The sequence below is a fragment of the Zootoca vivipara genome, chromosome 4, assembly GCF_965207765.1.
Source record: "Zootoca vivipara chromosome 4, rZooViv2.hap1.1, whole genome shotgun sequence".
In the NCBI taxonomy this organism is placed as follows: Eukaryota; Metazoa; Chordata; class Lepidosauria; order Squamata; family Lacertidae; genus Zootoca; species Zootoca vivipara.
In genome coordinates, this window is record NC_142587.1 from 43,098,363 (window position 1) to 43,120,040 (window position 21,678).

Below are 21,678 nucleotides of genomic sequence, written 5' to 3' on the forward strand. Positions count from 1 at the left end.
TTTTATTAAATTTATATACCACCCTTCATCTCAAGATCTCAGGGCAGTTCACAGAATAAAATACAAGGTAAAAACACAAGTAAATAATTAAAACAAAAACAACAAAACAATAACAGTCCCTTCTCATAAACACAATTAAAAGGCTGTAGGATTATTAATCAGCCAAAAAGCTGGTTGAAGAGGAAAGTTTTTGCCAGGTGCCTAAAAATATATAATGAAGGCACCAGGCGAACCTCCCTGGGGAAAGCATTACACAAATGGGGAGCCACTAGAGAGAAGGCCCGTTCTCGTGTTGCCACTCTCAAGTGAAGGAGGCACATGAGAAGGGCCTCAGACAATGGTCAGCCTGCCACATAACTATATACAGCTTTCCTATTTCCAACATTTTAACCTGTGAACAGCTTCAAAACACATGAAATTAAGGCAGAAGGAGCATGTAAGTATGTGTTCTAGGCCTCTGGTGAAAATAGGACAAACCGCTTAAATTGCAGAGATGTTGAGTTCACATCAAACCTTGCGAGCAGAGAAGGACCTTTCACTACCAGGCCAGTATAGCAATGGAATAGGGTGGTTATGGAATCTGAAAGCTATGGTTGGCAACATCCCAGGATATGTTCATAGCCTGTTTCATAATTGAGTGATACTATGAAACCATATTATGCTATGATAATATGAAACTCATATTTGAAACAGCATGATTGGTTCATATAACGAAGTAGTAATTTTCATATTATCATTTTATGGCACATAAGTTCCCCTCTTCATAGAAGAGTATTTCTTCTATTGTGAAGTACTCCAATCCTGATTGCTGACACATGGTGGAAACTTCAAACTCCTACATGATCATTCTGATGGTTATGTGGAAAATCATGGTTGCATAAATCCAGTCTTCATGTGACAGCATTAAAAGGCAGCTTTGGAAATGTCTCCTGACTCCTCATTCTGAGGAGGAAGGGCCTGCTAAAATGTCTAGAAGCTAATTTCTTTTTTCTGTGCTGTAAGAGAATAGCTCTCTTAATGCAACAATAAGGAACCAATTCTTATCTGCCAAGCATTGGAGAGCACGAACTTGACTTCTTTGACACATTCTCTTCGGTAATATATATGTACAAATTGGGTTGGGGTTTAACCACAGGAGTTTATGCTCTCTGATAGCCTCTGTGTGGATTGATGTGTTGAGCTGCTTCTTACAAAAACTTGGCATCCTTGTTTAATTTGGCTGTGTCCAAGTAAATCGTCAGTTGATTCTTCCCCCAGAGAGGGAATTACTTGGGGCTCAAAATGTGTTATTTTCATCCTTTAGAATCCAAGATAAAGTTTGAATTTGTCTTTGTTTTTGGACATGTACTTGAATCTGTGCAAGTGTTGCAGTACTACATTACCTGTAGTGAAGTTCTATTGTGATTTAGCATGCACATTTAGAAATGTGAGAGTAGACTAGTTTACAAGGCTGAGAAAGGTGAGGGATTGAGGATTACAAAAGAGCTCTCAGAGTGTTCAAAGTTGAGTGGTTTATTTATTTATCTGATTTTCTGCTTTTGCGTTTTATAAAAGAAAAGTGAAACCAATTATTATTGCAACCAAGAGGGGAAATCATTATGTAAACATAGGTGCTATTAGTCTAATGTATTATAAAACTGACATTAGTCTTCTTCAGGCATTAATAGCTGGTGTTAAATAAATATATATGGTGAAGCATAGGTACGAATGCACAAGTTATAGCTCTTGTTCTCATTGCCCTTCGGGAGTTGGAGGGGGACTGTCCGAAGCCAGGTGGTCGCTGATGTCAGTCATATTCATAATAGGCCCACTGAAATCAGTGGGTGTATTTTGATAATGTTTGAGTTGGATATCACATGTGGAAGGGTCCCACAAATGTTAGAACTCCGTAAATTCAGAGGACAACGGGGAAGAGTGTGCTTGACTCTTGAGCACCTCCATGTTTCCACTTAACTCTGAATTTGAACATCTGAAGAGGGCTTTTGTAGTATTTACTAGTATACTGGATACAGGTAGGTAGCCGTGTTGGTCTGCCGTAGTCAAAATATCTATCTGAAGAAGTGTGCATGCACACAAAAGCTCATACCAATAACAAATTTAGTTGGTCTCTAAGGTGCTACTGGAAGGGGGGGGGAATATTATTTTAATTTTTTTAATTTTTATTTTGGTATACTGGAGATCTGTTTCAGCAGAGCAGTTATTTAGCATAACACAGTGATTGTTCCTGAGATGTTCCCATTCCATGCTCTTTATATTTTTAGCCTGTCTCTTAGTGACGATGGGTCATCACCTGAGAATTTTTATTTTATTGTTTTTATATTTAAGTCCGTGTTCTGTAACCTGCTCTGGTTTATGAAAAGTGATGCTGGACAGGATATAGATTCAAGTTATAAAGAAAATTAAACGTCACACACACACCGGGTTAGATGATGAAAACATGCTCCTCACCTTCCCTGTGAATTAATGCTTTAGCTGTGGCTTTGTTGCTAGAAACACGGAGTGGGTGGTCAAGACCAAAAGATTACCAGGGTGGGTGGAACTGGATCAGTAATAAGAGGGGCATGGGTGTCTGAAGCACATGGGCAGGCTTAGAAAGCTCTTCTGTAGAGACAAAAGAAGACGGTTGTGCTAGGTAAGAGGAAGAGGAGATGAGGCAGCCAATTACCCACCTTTCCACTGAATCAATTCATAGCTGCTATTAGAGAAACAAGAAAGAAGACAAATGGTGATATAGGGAAAACACTCTTGCACAGATGCTGTTTATAACTCCTGGAGACTGAAGGACTGAAGATAAATACTCTTTTCTGACAATGCCTATCACATAAAAGTTTCAGTCTTCAGGCTGCAATCCTGTGCACACTTACCTGAGAGGAAATAACATTGCACAAGTCTGACTGATTTCTAATTAGGCTATAAATTTAGTTTGAAAATTGATTGACAGAACTGTAGCAACCAAAGATCCCTGATGCTAAATGGTGGAATCCAGCAACAGGGAACTGGCAGGGAGTCAATCCAGAAGTACTGCAGCTAATGTTTTGTGTAGAGAAGGCAAATCCTGAGTCTGTCTTTGTATGTGCAGCTAAAGACATGGCAATATGGACTAGTGATAGATAACAAAGAGGCCTAGGGTATGAGGAAAGAATAAAGGGTGGGGGGGGAGATCCAATCTGAATAAACCCCACCCACCCCTATTGGTACCAATATAATTGCACCAAAAGGCTGGGTGTGGTCCAGATTCCAGCTGGTGAGAGAACAGATGAACTTCCACTCCTTATGCAATGTATTCACCATGTAACTAACTAAAGAAAGATTAAAGATGTAGCTGGGCATTGTGGGTATAGCTTAACGTTGAGCTAGTGGTCTTTAAACATGTCATACTTTTTATTATAAAGAAGACTGAAGCTAAAAAAATGGATGTCTGTGTGGTTCATAAAAATCATATGAACCATGAATCAGTTGACATTAGTGGAAACACAGAGCTGTCACTGCAACTTAAAATGAACTGTTGGAGGGCAATTTTCAGAGGGGCAGTCAGTGTTAGACTGCTGCAGCAAAAACAACAGGGAGGCTTGTAGCACCTTAAAGACTAAGAAATGTAGTATAGCGTAAGCATTTGTGGACCAGACTCCACAAAAGCTTGTGTCATAATAAATTTGTCGTTCTAAGATGCCACAAGACTCTTGATTTATCTTGTTGGGTGACAAGATTTGTACATAAGAATCAAGTTGATGAAACTTTGACATTCAGAAGCTAATTTTTAAAGGCGAGTTCCTAGCATAGAACCACACACGTTTGCCTCCTCAAGTATGATGCCTGTGTCTCTTAAGATGGATTTAGCTACAGAGGGCTGAGTCTAAAGCAGGCATCCCCAATCTTCGGCCCTCCAGATGTTTTGGACTACAATTCCCATCTTCCCTGACCACTGGTCCTGTTAGCTAGGGATCATGGGAGTTGTAGGCCAAAACATCTGGAGGGCCGCAGTTTGGGGATGCCTGGTCTAAAGCATCCATTAGTTCAGTGGGAGGAGATTCTGTTGAAGGAAGTCTCTTGCTGGAGAAAAGGAACCTTTGGATCCACCTCAGGTTCTGTTAAATTTATCCATGGGGTAAGAAGGGTGTGTGTGTGTGTGTGTGTGTGTGTGAGAGAGAGAGAGAGAGAGAGAGAGAGAGAGAGAGAGAGAGAGAGAGAGAGATTTCATTCAGGGTTGTGTGTTTTATCTGATAAGTAGGGCACTGATCGCAAAACTCTTTATCTAGGTCACTGTCAAGGGACTGGTATCAGTATTTTAATGGTCCATTGATTGCTTTGACAAATTTTGCACTTTAATGCATGCAGAGATTGGCACAACAAGCTGCATGCCAGGATAAGAATAGTAGGTTAATGCAAGCTCTCATTAACCGACATGAAACAATCACAGTGAGAAATGGAATATTTCTGATTAGCACAGTGTCAAGTAAATCTGGCTTTCAGTTTTGGGAACCAAAGAAGAATCGCTACTTAAGAAGACAGTATTTTTCAGCATTTATCTCACAATGGCTTTTAACATGCTTATTTTTACTGGGAGGAAAAGTGCAGTAACTTCAGTGTCTGGGTGGAAGCTATTAGTAAATGTTGACATTTTAATGATATCCATTGAATAGGATGTGGAATGTGTGCCTACCGTGAATAAATTTGCTTGTTGTCTGAGGCAACCATCAGGAAAAGAATGTAGGATGTAGGATTTTTGGAGGGTTCCTTGCATGTAGTATTTAAAATAAAATTACTTGGTTTGTACAGCAGAATATTCAAATTTATGTGACCATGGTCTATATTTCATCTTTAACACCCTGGTGGTCAATGCAGAGCAGGCCTTTTCAGTGATGGTATCCCATTTATGAAATGCTCTTCTGCAACAAGGAAGACACACACCTCAGAAGACAAATTCAATTTGTTTACCTAGATTTTCAATGCTTCTTACTTTTACAACCTTATCTTTTTGCTGCTATCTTCACTTTGAAATTTTAATAATATTCTTTCAACTTTCTTTTTCTTCAGCTTTTAAGGGTTTTTTTAAAAAAGTATCTGAATTATTTTTCTGCATTTTGCTATTGAATATTTTAATGCAATTTGTATATAAAATATAAAATTGTATATAAAGTTACGTAAAATATGTTTTGTACGCTAATAGCACAAAGCAGGGGTATGTGTTAGCACACCTCTCCCTTTTTTTAGTGTCATCTTCTCTGCTGAACTGGCAGATGTTGTTAAGGATGACTAATGAATGTGTCTAGATTAATTTTTGCTCGGATGATGGTAATTTTAACCTCTACTGGTTCAAACCTTTGCTTTATATAAAGCCAGAAGAAATGCCCTGAGCAGATTATCCACAACCTCCTCTTTCCTGGTACCTGTTTTATGACTTATCATTTTGCTGAAGTTGTGGGGCAGTTTTGGCTAGATAGGGGGAGATATAGCTTATGGGTGTAAAGTACTAGCCATTCATAAAAGCAGATTAGGAATTGGGAGTTATCTAAGTAGAATTTTGAAATAGTATCCACAGGACATAGTCTTCGCAGAAAAATGATTTGATTATTTATGATTATTTATTTCAAGACTGTGTCACAAAAACTCCTTCCCCCTCATTTGATACCGGTACTTTGGTGCCAAGAGTCAACATATAAGGCAGATGTGCATTCAAAACATTCTTCAGGTAGGGAAGTATAGTCCATGAAAGCTTATAATAAGTATGTTAGTCTTCAAGGAGCCACAATAGTCTTTCTTATTATTATTTGGCAGAGAATCAGTGGGTGGGTTTTGTTTCATGCTTGGTGTTAGATATCTGGAGTCAGGAAGGAGTTTTCATGAATCATATTGACCAATTATCCTGGAAGATAGATGCTTTTTCCTCAATAATGTAAGTTCGGCTATACTACTGGAACTGTCAATTCTGTAGTCACCTCAGGACCAAAGAAGATGTGACTCTAAATGGGTTGTGCCCAGCTAAGTTCTTTTCAGAGCAGACCAGTTGAAATTAACTAACCTAGGTTAGCCAAGTGCATTAATTTTAATGGGTCTCCTCAGAGCCAGCCCAGCCATGAAGCAGGTGATGCCACCGCTTCAGGTAGCAGAAGCCTCCCAGGTAGTACACCTGTGGCTGCCCTGCTTGCCGCGCTGCCATTGGCACCAATTTTGGGAAAGAAATCTTGCAAAATATTGTGGAGCACGCAATATCTCAAGCGATTTGGGATGAAATCTCACCCCAAATTAGAATGACCTTTCCCAAGATCAGCAACAATGTTGTTGCCACTTCTCCTCTTGCAGCAGAGCAGGCAGCAGCTGGTAAGTGGTGGCAACAGCAGTAGCAGCAGAACAAAGCGGTACAGGAAATGGGACACACTGTCTCTAGTTTGAGTAAAAATAATACTGGATGTATAACCTACTGCATTTTTGAATCCCATGCTTGGGATTCCTTGTGTTTTCTTGGTGGAGTTCTTCATTAAAAACCTAGTCAGCATGATACAAAGCTATTATACAGGCATAGGCAAACTCGGCCCTCCAGATGTTTTGAGACTACAATTCCCATCATCCCTGACCACTGGTCCTGTTAGCTAGGGGTGATGGGAGTTGTAGTCCCAAAACATCTGGAGGCCCGAGTTTGCCTATGCCTGCTATTATATGATGCAAACAGGAACTCCAGGGGCAAACAACAGCCTTGGAGAAAGCCAATCTGAAGTGGAAAAACAGCACAAAGCAAAAGGGTAAAGTCCCTTTTGCCATGCTGCTGCCCAATCCTTGCTGCCTTTCCCCTCCTTGTGTTGGTCCTGGCAGTGACACATGGCATTGACAAGATGGGAGAGCAATGCAGCTGCCTATGATAATAGCAAGAAATAAACAATAACATTAAAAATCACAGTGACCTACAATACAATTACAACACAGCAAGAACAAAATTACCAGATCAAACAAATAACTCAAGAGTAGAATAAGATACTGTAGCACAGGATAAAACAATACGAAACAACTAAGGGAAATGTATCACAGAGCTAAACTGATACAAAATACTAAACCACAGCATAATAAAAATGTAAAAAGGCCTGCGGAAATAATAATAAAAAAGCTGCTGAAAATACATTAAAGGAGGCACCAGGCAGGGACTCTATAGTTGAGAGACCACTGCTGAAAAGGCCCTGTATTTTGTAGCCACCCACCATACTACCGCATTTGACAGTAGCCTGTGGAGAAGTTTCTCAGCTGATGAAATCTCAGCATCAGTACTTCTGTCTTGCCTTGGCTTATTTCCCACAATCCACTCTTTTATCACAGGGAGGCACTGAAATAGCACCTCTATGCCTCATTTGGATTCAGTGAGTGTTGCCCACATACTGCATTCCAAATCCCCAGATGGGCTTATTCAAACTATGTATGGGGATAAGATAGGACCCTGTGAAACCCCAAAGCATGCATTTGGATGTGTGTCCTCTGCAAGGGCAGCCTGTGCATTAGGCAAGGTATAGCCGCTTCCTTCTAGCGGAGGATCCACCCCCTGTCCTGTTCCTCCCCGCTCCCATCGGTGAGCTCCTGCCAGCCCCACCAGGGCTTCTCCCACGCTGTCCCATTGCCCTCACCGCTGCCACCACACACTCACTGCTGCAATGTGGCAGCAGCAAGGGGGAAACCAAAAGCGAAGGTACCGTTGCAGTGTAGGGACAGGGAGCAGGGTGAGGATCCAGATCTGTGGGAGTTGTCTTCATGGAGGCAGGGTGACCTGGAGTTGAAATGTCTTGGGCCAGCCCTGCTGTTGGTAAAAATAAGAGTGGAGCACAATCTTGCGATTCTGTGGTTATGTTATGCCCTTTGGAGGGGGAGCCACCTGGCCTCATCTCTAGCCGCTTTTCAACAGACAGGAGGAACCCAGTTTATGTCAGTGGGCTCTGGCCACTATTAGTTGATTTTAACAACAGTGTTGTTATATTTTGAAGTGCATTTTGTTATTCTAGCTCAAGGTTTTCCAAACTTGAGTCTCCCAGCTTTTTTTCAGACTTCAGCTCCCATCATTCCTAGCTAGCAGGACCAATGGTTAGAGATGATGGAAATAATAGTCCAAAAAGAGCTGGAGACCCAAGTTTGGGAAACCTTGCTTTAGTTGGGTAATTTTTAATTATTGTCTGTGTGTTTACCACTAGCAGATTTGGTTATTCCTTTTAAATATAAAAGTGGCACGTAAGGATTTTAGGGGAAATAAATATATTGATAACTATATTAAATGTGTAGTCTCGAAGTAATGAAGTCATTGGGCAGTTTTTGTAGTTTGTTCATGTCTCTGGTAGTACTGAGGAAATCCACAGCAAGTAACATCTGCCCCCACAAATTCCACATCACGAAGCAAACACCAGGCTTCCAACCCCTTGTTTTCCTCCCAACACTAATGGTGGAGGACAGCAGCATTTGCAGGAGAGAAGTGATGAATGAGATGGAGGCCTTATCTCTTCTCCCACACAATTTCTTACCTAAACTCTTCCTCCTCCTTCACAGAAGATGGTGGGGGCAAGTTAAGTGTTCCCCACATTATCTGACAAGGACATGTTTAGGAGACACCCACCTTTGTTTGTACATGCACAAGGACAGGTAACGCTGTCCCTTGCTTAGCTCCTGATACCTTAAGCAGTCCTGCAGCACTTATTTTAGCAGACTGATAATTTAAAAGATAATTCTCTTCCTTTTTACACTTCATTTCTTTCTTCTCATACTGAAGAAAAAGAATGTGAGCAAACGTGTGGGAGGGAGATGTTTTATTCCAGTCAGACTTGGCAGAATCTCTTTATACAATCTAGCATTGCCATTGGATATGAATATCCAGTTTGTCTTGGTACTTGTGCATGGCGATACATTGATCAGCATTACCAAATGATTTTTCTTTTAATTTTCTTTAAGTTTTTCTGTGCTCCTCCCCCAAATCCAATTTTATGCAGATTATTAGACCTGAGTAAAACTGCCCAGGATTCCAAATCATGAAAAGTCTCTTTGAGGGTTTATTTATACTGCCTAGCTATTCTGCTAATTACTGCTGCTTCCAAAAGAAATACTGTAGATATCCTTCAGTGACGAGCCTTCACAAATAAGAGACGAACATGGATGTCATTGCAGGATATTCTAACATGTATGACTAATGCTGCAAATGAAATATAAGCTGTCCATACAATATGGCATTTTACTCAGGCACAAAACATTCTCTATTTGCTAATTACAACTAGCAGGTTATTCGAATGCTGGTGTTTTTAATTAAGAGCTTATATACCAGACAATCTCTATGGATTAGAAATAAATGTTTTGGTCATTGGAAAGATAGGTACTGTCCTCTAGTGGAGAAAAGGTGCCACAACAGCAACCTGGAAATGCCCAGCATTTTACTAATTAGAGGAATACAGCAGTGAGACCAAATGTTGTCATTGCTGATGCTATTGGCCGACTTCAAGCAAACACCCTCTGATGCTCTAAGGTCCTCCTCACATTCTGTTCACTTTGAAACCAGGCTACATAACAAGAAAAACTCCCATTTTAAATCGCAGAGAAGCTTTTTGATTAAAGCCTCTGCCTGAATCCAATTAGCTGGAACAGAAAGTGCATCTTTATCATTGGAGCCTGCATAATCATGTTGTCGAGATTAGCCTGATTCCCCCCCCCCCAGTTTAAATAAATAAACTTGAGCAAGGAAAGAGTATGTTTATCTTTGAAATGTGTTTGTTGGTACTGCTAATTTGTTCAGGTAAAGTGTGATTATACTTTACAATATAAGGAAACCAGTTTTTATTATCCATCACTTATTATCCACCTACATCCTCAATATTTTATATTGGCTTCAGCACCGCATGGTCATTTATATATTGCTGAACTTGTTTTAAGAGGTTGTTGGGACATGAATTAGGAAGCACCCACTTATGGGCTCATGGAGAAAGTTGAGATTTCAGACCATGATGCAGCAAATTACCGGGTAGGAGGGAAGAGGCAGAAAATATATCTTTGATGCAACTGTAAAGTTAAGCTCTTTACAAGGCTGTAAACACTGAGGTGCAAAGATATTGCATCTGCAAGAAGTGAAAGATGAGGTTGTTCACAGGAGTCATAATGTGCGTAGTCATTGTCCAAATTGCATCATTTTTAGACCAGGTGTTCAAAACTTAGCTCAAAAATGCATTTGCAAAAGCAATAATTGCTTAAGGCTCTCTATGAATCACCTGCCATTTAAAAATCTGAAGGTACTGTACCTCAAAGAGTGGGTAAAGCATGAGGAAGTGAATGTTGCCAGAGTTGTTCTTAGATCTGTGGGGCAGGAACAAGTTTATCTCCAGACCATTGGACTTCAAATTGTGGGTTTGGACCCACAGCTGGATTGTGAGTCATAACAGCAGCACTACTACCCTGCAAATATATGATTTTAAAAAGGGAGGGGTTCCAAAATGCATTTTTGCATTAAATGTGAGTCTTGGTTCTGAAGAATACTGATCCCACCAACCCCCCACAATATAGATAATCCTTGATGGTTGCTTCCTATAATCCAGGATAGATGAGCCCAGTGCAGAGAGCTAGAAACATGAGTGTGAAACAATGGCTGAGACTGCATTTTTTAATGGAATGTACACTTAACTGGCAGTAAGCTCAATCTGCACTTACTTATACACACATATGGGGAAATAATACGACGAAAGATTGGCGCACATTGCATCCCATTTTTTTAAATTAAAACCCCTCTGATGTCTGCAATGTTTTTGTATCTCATCAACAAGTGGCATGATGCGTGTGTGTGTGAATTCCAGTGAAAGCAACACTTTTGGGAGTACATATAGCCTTGTTAAATAAGAAACTGCTCTTCGCAAAGCAAGAACCAACACCCTCTATTCCTTGTGCTATTAGCTCAAAGTAACAAACAAGGACATCAGTAACAGCAGTAGTAGCTAGTCACAAAGATCCTGCCTGCATGACCCACCACTGACCTTCTCGATAGTTTATTGTCAAGCTCAGCCAGCCTGGAAAGTATAGATTATACAGCAGCCGCAGCCTCAGTATTAATTTATAGTGGAACACCTGGCATATTAATGGCCCTTGCTCAGCAGTAATCTGTACAATATTGCTGGGAGATGGTGCTTCTTTCCTAATTTATTTCCCAGGCGTAAATATTTCATATTTAACAGAAACTTTGAATTCCACGTTTAAAAATACACTTAAATATTTCATCCAGGAGGGGAAATCCCCATTAATTTAATGAGAAGAGAGTTCTTTTTCTGAGGTTTGTCTTTTTGACATTACCTCCCTCCCCCTTCCTTGTTGATTTAAAAAAAAAGATCACCATGCACACATTAATATGCACCTGTAAATGGTTGACAGAACCCTCTGAGTATGAAGTTCATCTCAGCAGGTTGCTTCATTCTGGCTGGAAAAGCTCAGCAGGCTTTCATGGCTCAGTACCCCCATGAGCAAGAGGTTGGTGATTAAGGGGTAACTTGGCCTGCAGTCCAGCTAGCTTAGTCTGTACACTGATTAGATCTCAACAGGTGAGAGATGCTGGGTGGAAAGAACTCGAAGGAAAGGTTGTGAGGCTGGTGGCATGGGACAACAGAAGGAGGCCTTCTTCCTTCCTTTTGAGGGATACTTGATTCCAATGTGCACTCCATCAGCTAAAGGTAACACTCATGGTAATTTGAGCCATTGCACAGCAGCAAGTCAAGATTTGACATCAACTGGTGATCCTGTAACAAATGCACATTTATGATACATGTCTATCCCATTCGTCACATTCACACTATATCTTTAGATGTTCACCTAAAATATCTAAAGTGAAGAAGTCGTCATAATATAACATCTAATGATGGGTGGGTGTTTTGCAGAATGGAAATGGCTTCTTTTCCCAAAAGATGTCAGTCAGCATTCGAGGCAACCTATTTAGCAAGTTTTTCAGCATTCCATAGGCCGGCACATTATCGTTTTAGGTAGTCATGGTTATGCTGGTCTGAATTTTATGTGTGTATGTGTACTTTGTATCATCTAGTTTACCTTTGGGACATTTTAGATCTAGTGCTTTTCTGATACCAGTAATCTTTTTCTGTTGTATATTGTGATGGTGCTGGAACTTAACACTTATAGATTTAGAAATACAAGTCCTTGGGAGCTCATAGTCCTTGCCTCAAACAGTATTATTGCTTCAGTGATGCAGAATGAGGAATGGAAAATAAGGTCTAAGTGACTGCCCGTAATATTTTGACGATGGGGTGCAACAACATTTTGAGCGCCAAGGGTAGAGGAGTGTGGGTGCCAGAGCATGAAGCTCCGCCACTGCTCCAGAGGAAAGTGTTTTGGGGCCACATAACTGAAGCCAACCAAAGAGAATGTGCACCTCAAAAACCATAACGACACTTTATGTATCCTGCTCTGTGGTTGGATTGTTTGATACAAACAGCAGTGTTGGTGGTTGCGCAGAGGTATGGGGGAAGAGAAAGAGGTGGGCTGAGGGTCACATGCAGTCTGCAGGATTCTAATTTGCAGTATGATAAATCACTTTCTAAGGGAAAATATTAACTGTATGATCCTTGGGTTCTGTGTATTGCAGAGGCATAGTGTATGAATTCTGCGGCCATCCCATATGTGGAAAACCAATGCTTTGAAAGACCATATACGTACTTAATCTGTCTGTGGATATCTTGTTATTCGAGGACTAAAATTAGCCTCTATTCTTTTGTAACTAGTAGATCCATATTCCGCACTAGATAATGTGTCTGTCAATAGTTTGACAATATTTGAGAAAAAATTGCTTCTCAAAAGTTATGAATGCTAAGGTCAGCTTTCAAGCTATGCTCTTACAGGTTTGTATGGGAAAACATTACTTAGCCGCTGATAATAAAATAAATCATTTTCACCAGTTTTGGAATAACATGTTTTCTTTATTAATTCTTTTCAACAGGCCATTCTGCTAATCTAACCTGCCGAGCGTTCTTTGGATACAGTGGAGAAGTCAGCCCTTTAATGTACTGGATGAAAGGCGAAAAGTTTATTGAGGATTTGGATGAAAGTCGGGTTTGGGAAAGTGATATTAGGTAAAGTGAGGAAATTGTATATATTTTGTCAAGACTAATCTGTAATTCTTTAGTGAATTAAGTACTAGGTGAAGGATGCTATAGACATTTATTTTTAAAATGCACTAAAGCATCGTAGGCCTGCTTTTCCATATGGTGCACTCTGGGACTGGCATAAAAGATGTGTTCTTTTACATGTACACAGTTATCTCTGAAAGCTCTAGTTCAACAATTTTCTTTTAAATGAGAAAAATGCAGATTTTGAGGCTGTACAAAAGTATCTAGAAGAAGCTTCTATTATTTTCAGTTAGGCTAAATAATAATATGTTAAGGTCTACCATATTTCAACACAAGCATACAAAGCTCAGCTCTCATATAGAATATTACATGAACAGCCGACATGTTGCATTTCTTATCTAAAGCTTCCCCAAAGATGTACACCTACATACTCTGAGGCCTTAAAAAAAAATATCCGAGTGGTGGATTTTCACTGGTTTGTGGGTTTGGTGATTTTGAGTATGTTCAGAAGGACCCTGAACTGTTTGTATTATTTTTCTTTGTTGAGCAGGGAATATGAAATGTTTTATTTGCTTTATTGCTTAAAATAGTAAAGGAAAACAAGGGATGGCAGGTTATCTTTACATGTTTTTTAAACCCAAAGTGCTTACATCCATCCTCTGTGGATATAGCTGAATTTATTTGCAATGAAACATTTGGGGTTGTATGTGTGCCATAAGAGCAATGGAGAAACATCTAAAAATAAAATTTCTTTTAACATAGCAGTACCTTAGTTTACCAAGATGGGAATCAAAAGAGAGTAAGTGCCACTGAATTCAATAGGACTTATTTCCATGGTGACATGTGCAGGGTTGCACTCTTGGTGTCAGATCCATCAGATAATCCATTTTTAAACACCTGCTTTATATACCATAATTTCAAGAAATCTCTCTAAAATATGTTTTAAAGAGCATGTAAACCTTTTTACGAATAATTTGTGCACAACCCCTTGATATCTTATCAGGGTATGCTTAAAGATGTCAAATTAATTGCAGCTCTTATTAGTATCTGCAGAACCATATGTCCTCATTAACAGTGAAGAAGAAAAAGGCATTATATAATTTAATTAAGATTGCATCAAACCATAACCAAATTTGAAACCAGACTGCTTTCATTTCTGAGAAACATCACATCAGGATCATTTTTTCAGTGTGATGTAGTGTAAACAACATTATATATGTGGGGGGAAACCAAACTGACTGATTTTTCTTTCACAGAGTTCTTAAGGAACATCTCGGGGAACAGGAAGTTTCCATCTCATTAATTCTTGATTCAGTGGAAGAAGGAGACCTCGGAAATTACTCGTGTTATGTTGAAAATGGATATGGCCGCAGACTTGCTACCGTTATTCTACTTAAAAGGGGTGAATATTTTATTTTTTTATTCAAAAAACAACAACACAGATGGTTTACACTGTAAGAAGTTGATGTTTTGTATAGCTATCTCCCAATTTTTATTCCTTGGCTCCTTAGTCCTCTGTACACTGGGGGGAGGGGAATGTTAGTCATTTTTCCCCTTCAGTTGGAAAAGGACATTTTAAAGAAAGGGGGGGGGGAGAAAGCCATCATTAAAAATGGCTATCTGTTGAAGGAATGCAGTTAAATACACTTTTTAATAATGTTTATATAGAAAACATTTTAACAACCGGTGAGTATGGGAACTAATAAAAATTTACTAGAACTAGCCTGGCAGAAAGCTATTGACAGTAGAAGTTTAATCATTTTCTGTAAGAAATAAGTCTAAATAATTCAAAAAGCAATAGGTTTGAAATATATCATGGGGGACAAAAGAAAAGTTGCAAAACTTGCTCCTGATGAATTCCAATTCACAGAGGGGTTTCTGTTTGGTGGTTGTCTTAAATGCTGTGTTTAAAACTTGCTGCATTTATAGGGGGACAGGATTAAGGCTCTTCCATTCATGACCTACTAAAATTGGGGTACAGGGGCTGGGCACTCACATATGACAATCTCCATCTAACCCCACAACTTTTGGAGCAGCAGTTGTTGGATCTATTACCACATTTAAAAAAAAAACAGAGTGAGCCATTGATGTAATGCAGTCGTGCTTCTACCCAGATACATTTACCAGTCTGTACCAGCTCACTGTTGGAAACATCAGTATGGAATGAGCTTTCTGTGTCCTTTTGGTCATTGTTCAATGTCCAATGGCGGTGGAGTTCATAGAACTCCCCTTCTCATCCACCATTCAGAAATGTTAGTCTTTTAGCACGGTATGCATTTCTGCAAAATTGCTGTTCCAGGGCACCAAGAGTCCACAGAGCCAATTTCACCCAGTCAGGCACACTTTCCCAGCATTCACAATGTAGCCAATGAAAGCATGAATAGGCCATTTGCTGGTGGTTTCTGTGGCCACATGTCACTCTAAATTTAAGGTCAGAAATTAAACAACTAGCCTGGCCCTAGATTTAATATTTGCATGATGCTGTTCTAAAAACAAGCTTGCATTATTCACAACAATAACAGCTACTACACATTGCAGCCAAAGTAATAAAATACAATAGGTGTGTCAAATTCATAAGGAAGATATCACAAAAATTCAATATTACTTGACAGCATTTAATTATTTATTATTTATTAAATTTGTATACTGCCCTATACCCATTGATCTCAGGGCAGTTCACAACAATGACATTGTAATAGCAACAATGGCTACCTAGCAATGTGTCAGTTAAGATTACTATTGAACAAGGTCTTTGAGGACCTTATTTATTAGTAGTGCTGAGAAATTTTGCAAATAACAAAAAGTTAGAAATAGGAGAAGGGGTTTGTCAAGGAGAAATAGCAGAGGATTTGAATTGTTTGAGAAGTTACTTGATTGCATCTGTAAGATTTGAAACTTACCTGATGCATGCATTCAACATACTTTGCATTTTGACAACTTTTTCAATAAAATGAGAAATTAGCCGTGACAGATAAAACCAAAATCAAGCAGTGTCTCAGAGTTCCTAGCTGGAAAAACTCTGCATAGTTAGCAGGCTCCTCGTTTTCACCATGGCAACCTTTTAAGTAAGATTTCCTTAGACCTACATCTTGGCTATTTGAAAAAATATGTATTACAAATTAATGTGGGGTTATCTGGTTCTGCAGCAGAACAAATAAGTTACAGTTCTCATTTTACCAATTTAGTAATTGTTATTATTTGTTAACATTACAATGTTGTAAAGGTATATTTCATATGGACAATTCTATTCATTTAATATTCAGGAAAGGAATAGCGAAAGAGTGCAATATTTCCATTTTAGCAATAGGACTTTCCGTTCTCTGCCCCCTTGCCCAGCACAGCCTGTGAATTCCCTAAATCTGCTCCAGAGGGTTAGGGCAACCCCTAGAACAGATTGGGGGAGTGCAGGAGATGAGAAAAGAAGGATGTTCCATTGCACAAGCAAGAACCCTTGTGTGGTGGAACTTTCACATGACGTTATTTGGATGCAACCCAGCACCTCCATTTCTAATTTATGTATGTTTGCAATTTTAAATTTCTAGCCGAGCTTTCAGCCAAAATCATGCCATTAACCTAACTCACAAATATGATAATAAAACATTAATATAACATGCAAACAATTTTTAAACAACAGTTTTAATCATAACATGCAGTGCAGAGATAAAATGGTGAAGGCTTAAAATCACAAAATGTTGAACGATCCCACTTTCAAAAGCCCTATGAAAGAAAAAGAGTTTTTAAATCAGCTTTTTGCATGCTAAAGGTGCCTTGGCTGGACAAAACTCCCAGGAGATAGAGTTCCAAGCAGAGGACATCACTCCTGAAAATGGCCTGCTTCTGCTGCCCATCATTTTGACCTCTGATAGCAGCAAGATCCACAACAGGGCCATCTTCACAGCACGAATGAATGGTTTATGCCTAGCACAACTTGTGGCAGTCTGCCAGTGTTCAAAAACGAAACCTAGCAGATGGAGGTGATACAACAACTCAGAATGGAAAACATCTACTCAGAAGTTGGAACTTCTTTGAGATCAGGGAGTGTTGTGTGAGAGTTGCTGGCCACAACCTGTTCTTGATGTATGTATATTTTGAGTTGCCTCACGTAAACCTTCCAAAACAGGGAAGTAAGCACAGTAGATTTGAAAGCCACACTACAACAGGAGTTGTATCTATGGAAGGGATATTCCTCAGAGCGGCTAAGGTGTGGCTGTGAATGTGCTTTATCAGACAAGGTGCTTTGGCATTATCAGAAAGTGATAATCAACAAAACAACTTTGCAGAAATAACAAGATGATTTCACAAAAGAAACGGACTGACTAGTTAGAGTTGGTTCTATTGTTGCATGTTTGGATCCTCCAAATAACTGACTTAACACAAAAAGTGCCATGCTAAATCAGATCATGGTCTGGCTAGACACCCAAGCAAGGAAAATTGCCAATCCCTACTATTTATTGCAAGGGCATAGGCATACTGCTTTATCTTATTGATGCCTATATTCTATGTATTTTTATCTCTCTTTTCAACTGTCTAAGCAAGTGGACATCTTACAGCAATTAATCCTGTACAGTAGACATACACTGAATGAAGAACTAATTTCCTTATGTTTGTCCTGAGTGCCAGCCAGGTTCACTGGAGAGCTTTGCTCCCTTTTCCCAACCAAGTCCACCCAACTTCTCATCCAGCTAGCTGCACACAGGCCAATAAGCACAGTCCCCTTCTTTTTTTTTCACCTGCTTCCTATTTTTTTAACCAGCTGCTGATCCATAATAAGGCCAGCTGTTGTATACAACAATTTCTAGGTTCACTTAGAAGCCTTTTTTAAAAGGCCTTTGGAAGGACTTTGTGAAAATCCTAATTGCCATTATCCATCAGACTATCTGTGTTTAAATATTTGTTGACACTTGCAAAGAAATCTAAAAGATTAGCAAGGTAAGATTTCCATTTGAAGAAGTCACAATATTCCTTCTTCAAACACACTTGTTTTATGTGTTTGTCAATTCTAGGGGGTTTTTCAGTCTCGTTCCTGGTGTTAAGAGTTGTTGAGTTAAAGCAGTGTTGCACATACCAAAGGCTGCAAAGATTTTGTGAAATCATTGGACAGGGAAAATGTTGGTTCCATTCACTAATTTCATTGTTGTGAACAATTCTTTGCTGTTACAACCTGCACAAATTGTACTGGAGCATTGCACATGCTCATCAAACTCAAGCAGGTGCTGAAACTAATAACAAGCTCTCTGTAAATGTGTATATATATATATATATATATATATATATATATATATATATATATATATATATATGGATGGGATTGTGCTGTCCTGCAGCTTTATACTTTCATGAGATTTAAATGCAAGCCGGTAGGAAGGCTCATAGTGTTTAAATATAAAAGCTCTTAATAATGCAATCTAACATAATAATAAATGGAAAAGGGACATACTCATTCAGTGGCACATAGCTGAAATATGAGGCTTTCACTCATCATGGAGCCAACCTCCTGCAGTCTTATTTAATTACACTGCAACATTATTACAAAGTAGCCTCTAATTGTCTAATTACTTCTTCCTTTTTTAAAAAAAAAACTTGGTTTTTTATGCATATAAAACTTCCAAGTTGACAAAGATGTAGGGGGCCTTTCACAAAGTTGTTTAGCATCTTATTTTGTTGTTTTGTACAAGGTTGACCTCATGGCTGTTTGTTGACTCATTAATGCCTTCCTTGACTTGGACTACTCACCCTTAACCTTTTGCATGTCCTGTGCCTCTCCTTTCAATATATGGTGTTAAACACTTCATAGCAATTCCCAACCATTGCCTTCCTTTTTCAACTGAGACTAGCAATGTGGTGCATGCACAAAATTCAAATGTTCTCCCTCAATTCATGTTCTTAACCTGCTTTTTCCATCCAGATCCTTGATAAAAGCTTCTTCTAACACTATCCCAATATTTTACCATGATTATGATGCCAGGTGAAGAAATATGCTGCTGCTTTCTGTTTCTTTGTAGCAAATGACAGTTTCTTGTCATCCATCGTCTCCTTCCGCCATTTTGTTCTTCCCATCATCTAAGTTGCTCAACAACAGGACCACATTTTTTATAATAAGTTTTCAGTTTTTAAGTATAGGTCTAGTCAAAACAAGTTATATGCTCCCAGGCCTCTTTCTAGAAACCTGGAAGTGCAGCCACTAACTGCCCTTATTTCTGGAGTAATAATGCCTATCTATCTATCTAGGCATACTTATCTATTTATATAGGTACAATTTGAGGAAAATACCACTGCCATCTGTTAAATAGTATACTTATTGGCAATGGAATAAGTCACACTATAAGTCACTATCCAGATATGAGGTTGAAGACCAATGGCAAATATATAATGGATGTTCTAAAGCATTTGTAAAACTAGAAACAAACAACTTAGCGTCAATTAGTCTTAATGGTCCCATATGTCCAAACCTTAATGGATCACCAGAAATTGTGTCCCTGTGGATCTGTTTCAGTTCATTATTTTTGGGGTGAAATTTCTGGATAAATGTTCCCCCACTCCCCCTCAGCTTTGGTCCCAACAGTGATTCAGATACTGATTAAGATTCTTACTCCAGAATCTAGCAAAACCTCTTAGAGGTTTTGTAATCAAACACACTATACATTTTGTTAAATAAAATAAAATGGTTTATTCTTATCTTCAAGCTAAGCTTATTAAATACGACAAAGTTATTAAGTGATGCTATACAGGTATTCAGTTTGTGTCACATAAAAGATTTTTCTTTCTTTCTTTCTTTGCTGCTTTTGCTTGCAAAAGATAATTTGGTTTCTCCTCTACCAACCACTCAGCTGGCGTGTGTGTTTCTCTCTCTCTCTCTCTCTCTCTCTCTCTCTCTCTCTCTCTCTCTCTCTCTCTCTCTCTGTGTGTGTGTGTGTGTGTGTGTGTAAGTGTAAAAGAGACAGAAAAACAGACAGACAGACGTAGCTTAGTACCCTGTTCAGGTGTGCAAGCGAACTCTCTTTAAGGAGCTCTCTGGTGCATTCAGAGCAAGCAGGATTTCTTTCCCTTCCCATCAGCCAAGCAGCAATTCCTGCCAAGCAATGGATGCTTATTTTCTTCCTTCTTTTTGCCTCTTCCTTGCACTTTCTGAATCCTTTATCTGTTGCCATTTGCTTGTCTCACTTTATTTCACAGTTCTTTTTATCACAAACCGCTGTCCTGTTGCCTTTTCTTCTCTGGACACCTTCCACCTTCTCACACATTTCAAGTTCTTTTTTCCTCACACCTTTTCCTACTTTCTTTTACCTGCTATTATTGCCGTCACTATAGACATTCACAGCCATTCCATCACACATAATTGATCTGATCAGAAACAGCTAAATTTCCTTTTCTTCCCTCCTTCACACACTAAAATCTACTTCTGCAAGGAGCAGGGGAATGGAAGCAGGGACATTTGAGGCATTAAGAACTAACATTTCAGCATTCCAGGATATTTCTATTCCTGAAGAAGTCTAGAAAACCATAGAAATAGTCTTCAAAGTGAATAGAATGCTCCTGCTCTATTTAGAGCTCCCTCAAGAGAGGTTTTGCTATAAGATCTGGGACGTAAGAAATATGTACCTTATTGGGAAGAGCCTTATACCTTTCCCGTCACATTATTGCAGCCCTCCCAGAAATTGTTAGAATGGATTTTTCACCAGAATAACACATTCTAGTTCAGGCACCATGTGTAGTACTCCTTTGGCCTGGACAGCTTTAGCAAGTGTCCAGCGTGGCAGTGACAGCTTTGTAGCAATCCACCTGAAGGTCCTGACACACTGGTTGAAAACTTGTGAAGTATAAAGATCAGGGATAGATGGCTTAATTTTCTGTATTGTTTTCCTAAGTTAGCACTTGTAGGAATTTGCTTCACTCATTCACCCCATTCCTAAGAAAGTATCCTTAATTCTGTTGTTGCACGACAGCACAAACTTATACATGTCTACTCAAAAGTAAGACCCACTGTATTCAAAAGGGTTTATGCCCAAGTAACTTGTGTATAGGATTGTGCTGTGACTTGCTTTCAAGAGTATAAAAGAGTACACCAATATCTCAGGAAGGAAGTTTGTCCTTACCATGGTAGAAAAAGAATGATCACTCATGTACTGTGATTGGACAATAGTAATGACAATAGTAATAATTTCTTTAGATGTTCTTCACACTAGACTTCCCTAGGCTTGTTAAACTCCTGTTTTATTTTTCAGCTTAAATTACTAGGCTGTAATGCTTCCTTAGATTCCAGATAAGATATTTCCCCCATTATTATTATTATTATTAATAATTATTAATATTATTTTAAAGGCAATGGTTAAGGGCAATAACAACTGTCGGGACCATGAAGACAGCTTTGCCCATACTTACTAAGCCTTGGTTCATACATGAAGCCCAGTATCATGGTGGATGAAATGTGCATATGTATTCCTGTCTCCATTTTGAGATAATTTGGGTGTGAACTGAATGCTGTATTTCAGGCACGTCCAACAGGTAGATCATGATCTACTGGTAGATCACTGGAAGTCTCTGGTAGATCACTAGCTCCCCCAAAAAAGCTCAACAACGTTGGCCCCTCCTAAGAAAAGCTCAGCATTTTTGCCCTGCACCC

At 39.1% G+C, this 21,678-nt stretch overlaps 1 protein-coding gene across 1 annotated transcript in view; it reads left to right on the plus strand.

Annotated features, from left to right (window-relative positions):
- Positions 1–21,678, plus strand: part of IL1RAPL1 (interleukin 1 receptor accessory protein like 1) — a 543,875-nt gene that overhangs the window by 498,642 nt on the left and 23,555 nt on the right. Inside the window, exons 6-7 of the mRNA XM_088668723.1 lie at positions 12,929–13,061; positions 14,315–14,460. Of these exons, the coding sequence (XP_088524849.1) occupies positions 12,929–13,061; positions 14,315–14,460 (279 nt within the window). The remainder of the gene's footprint in view (positions 1–12,928; positions 13,062–14,314; positions 14,461–21,678) is intronic.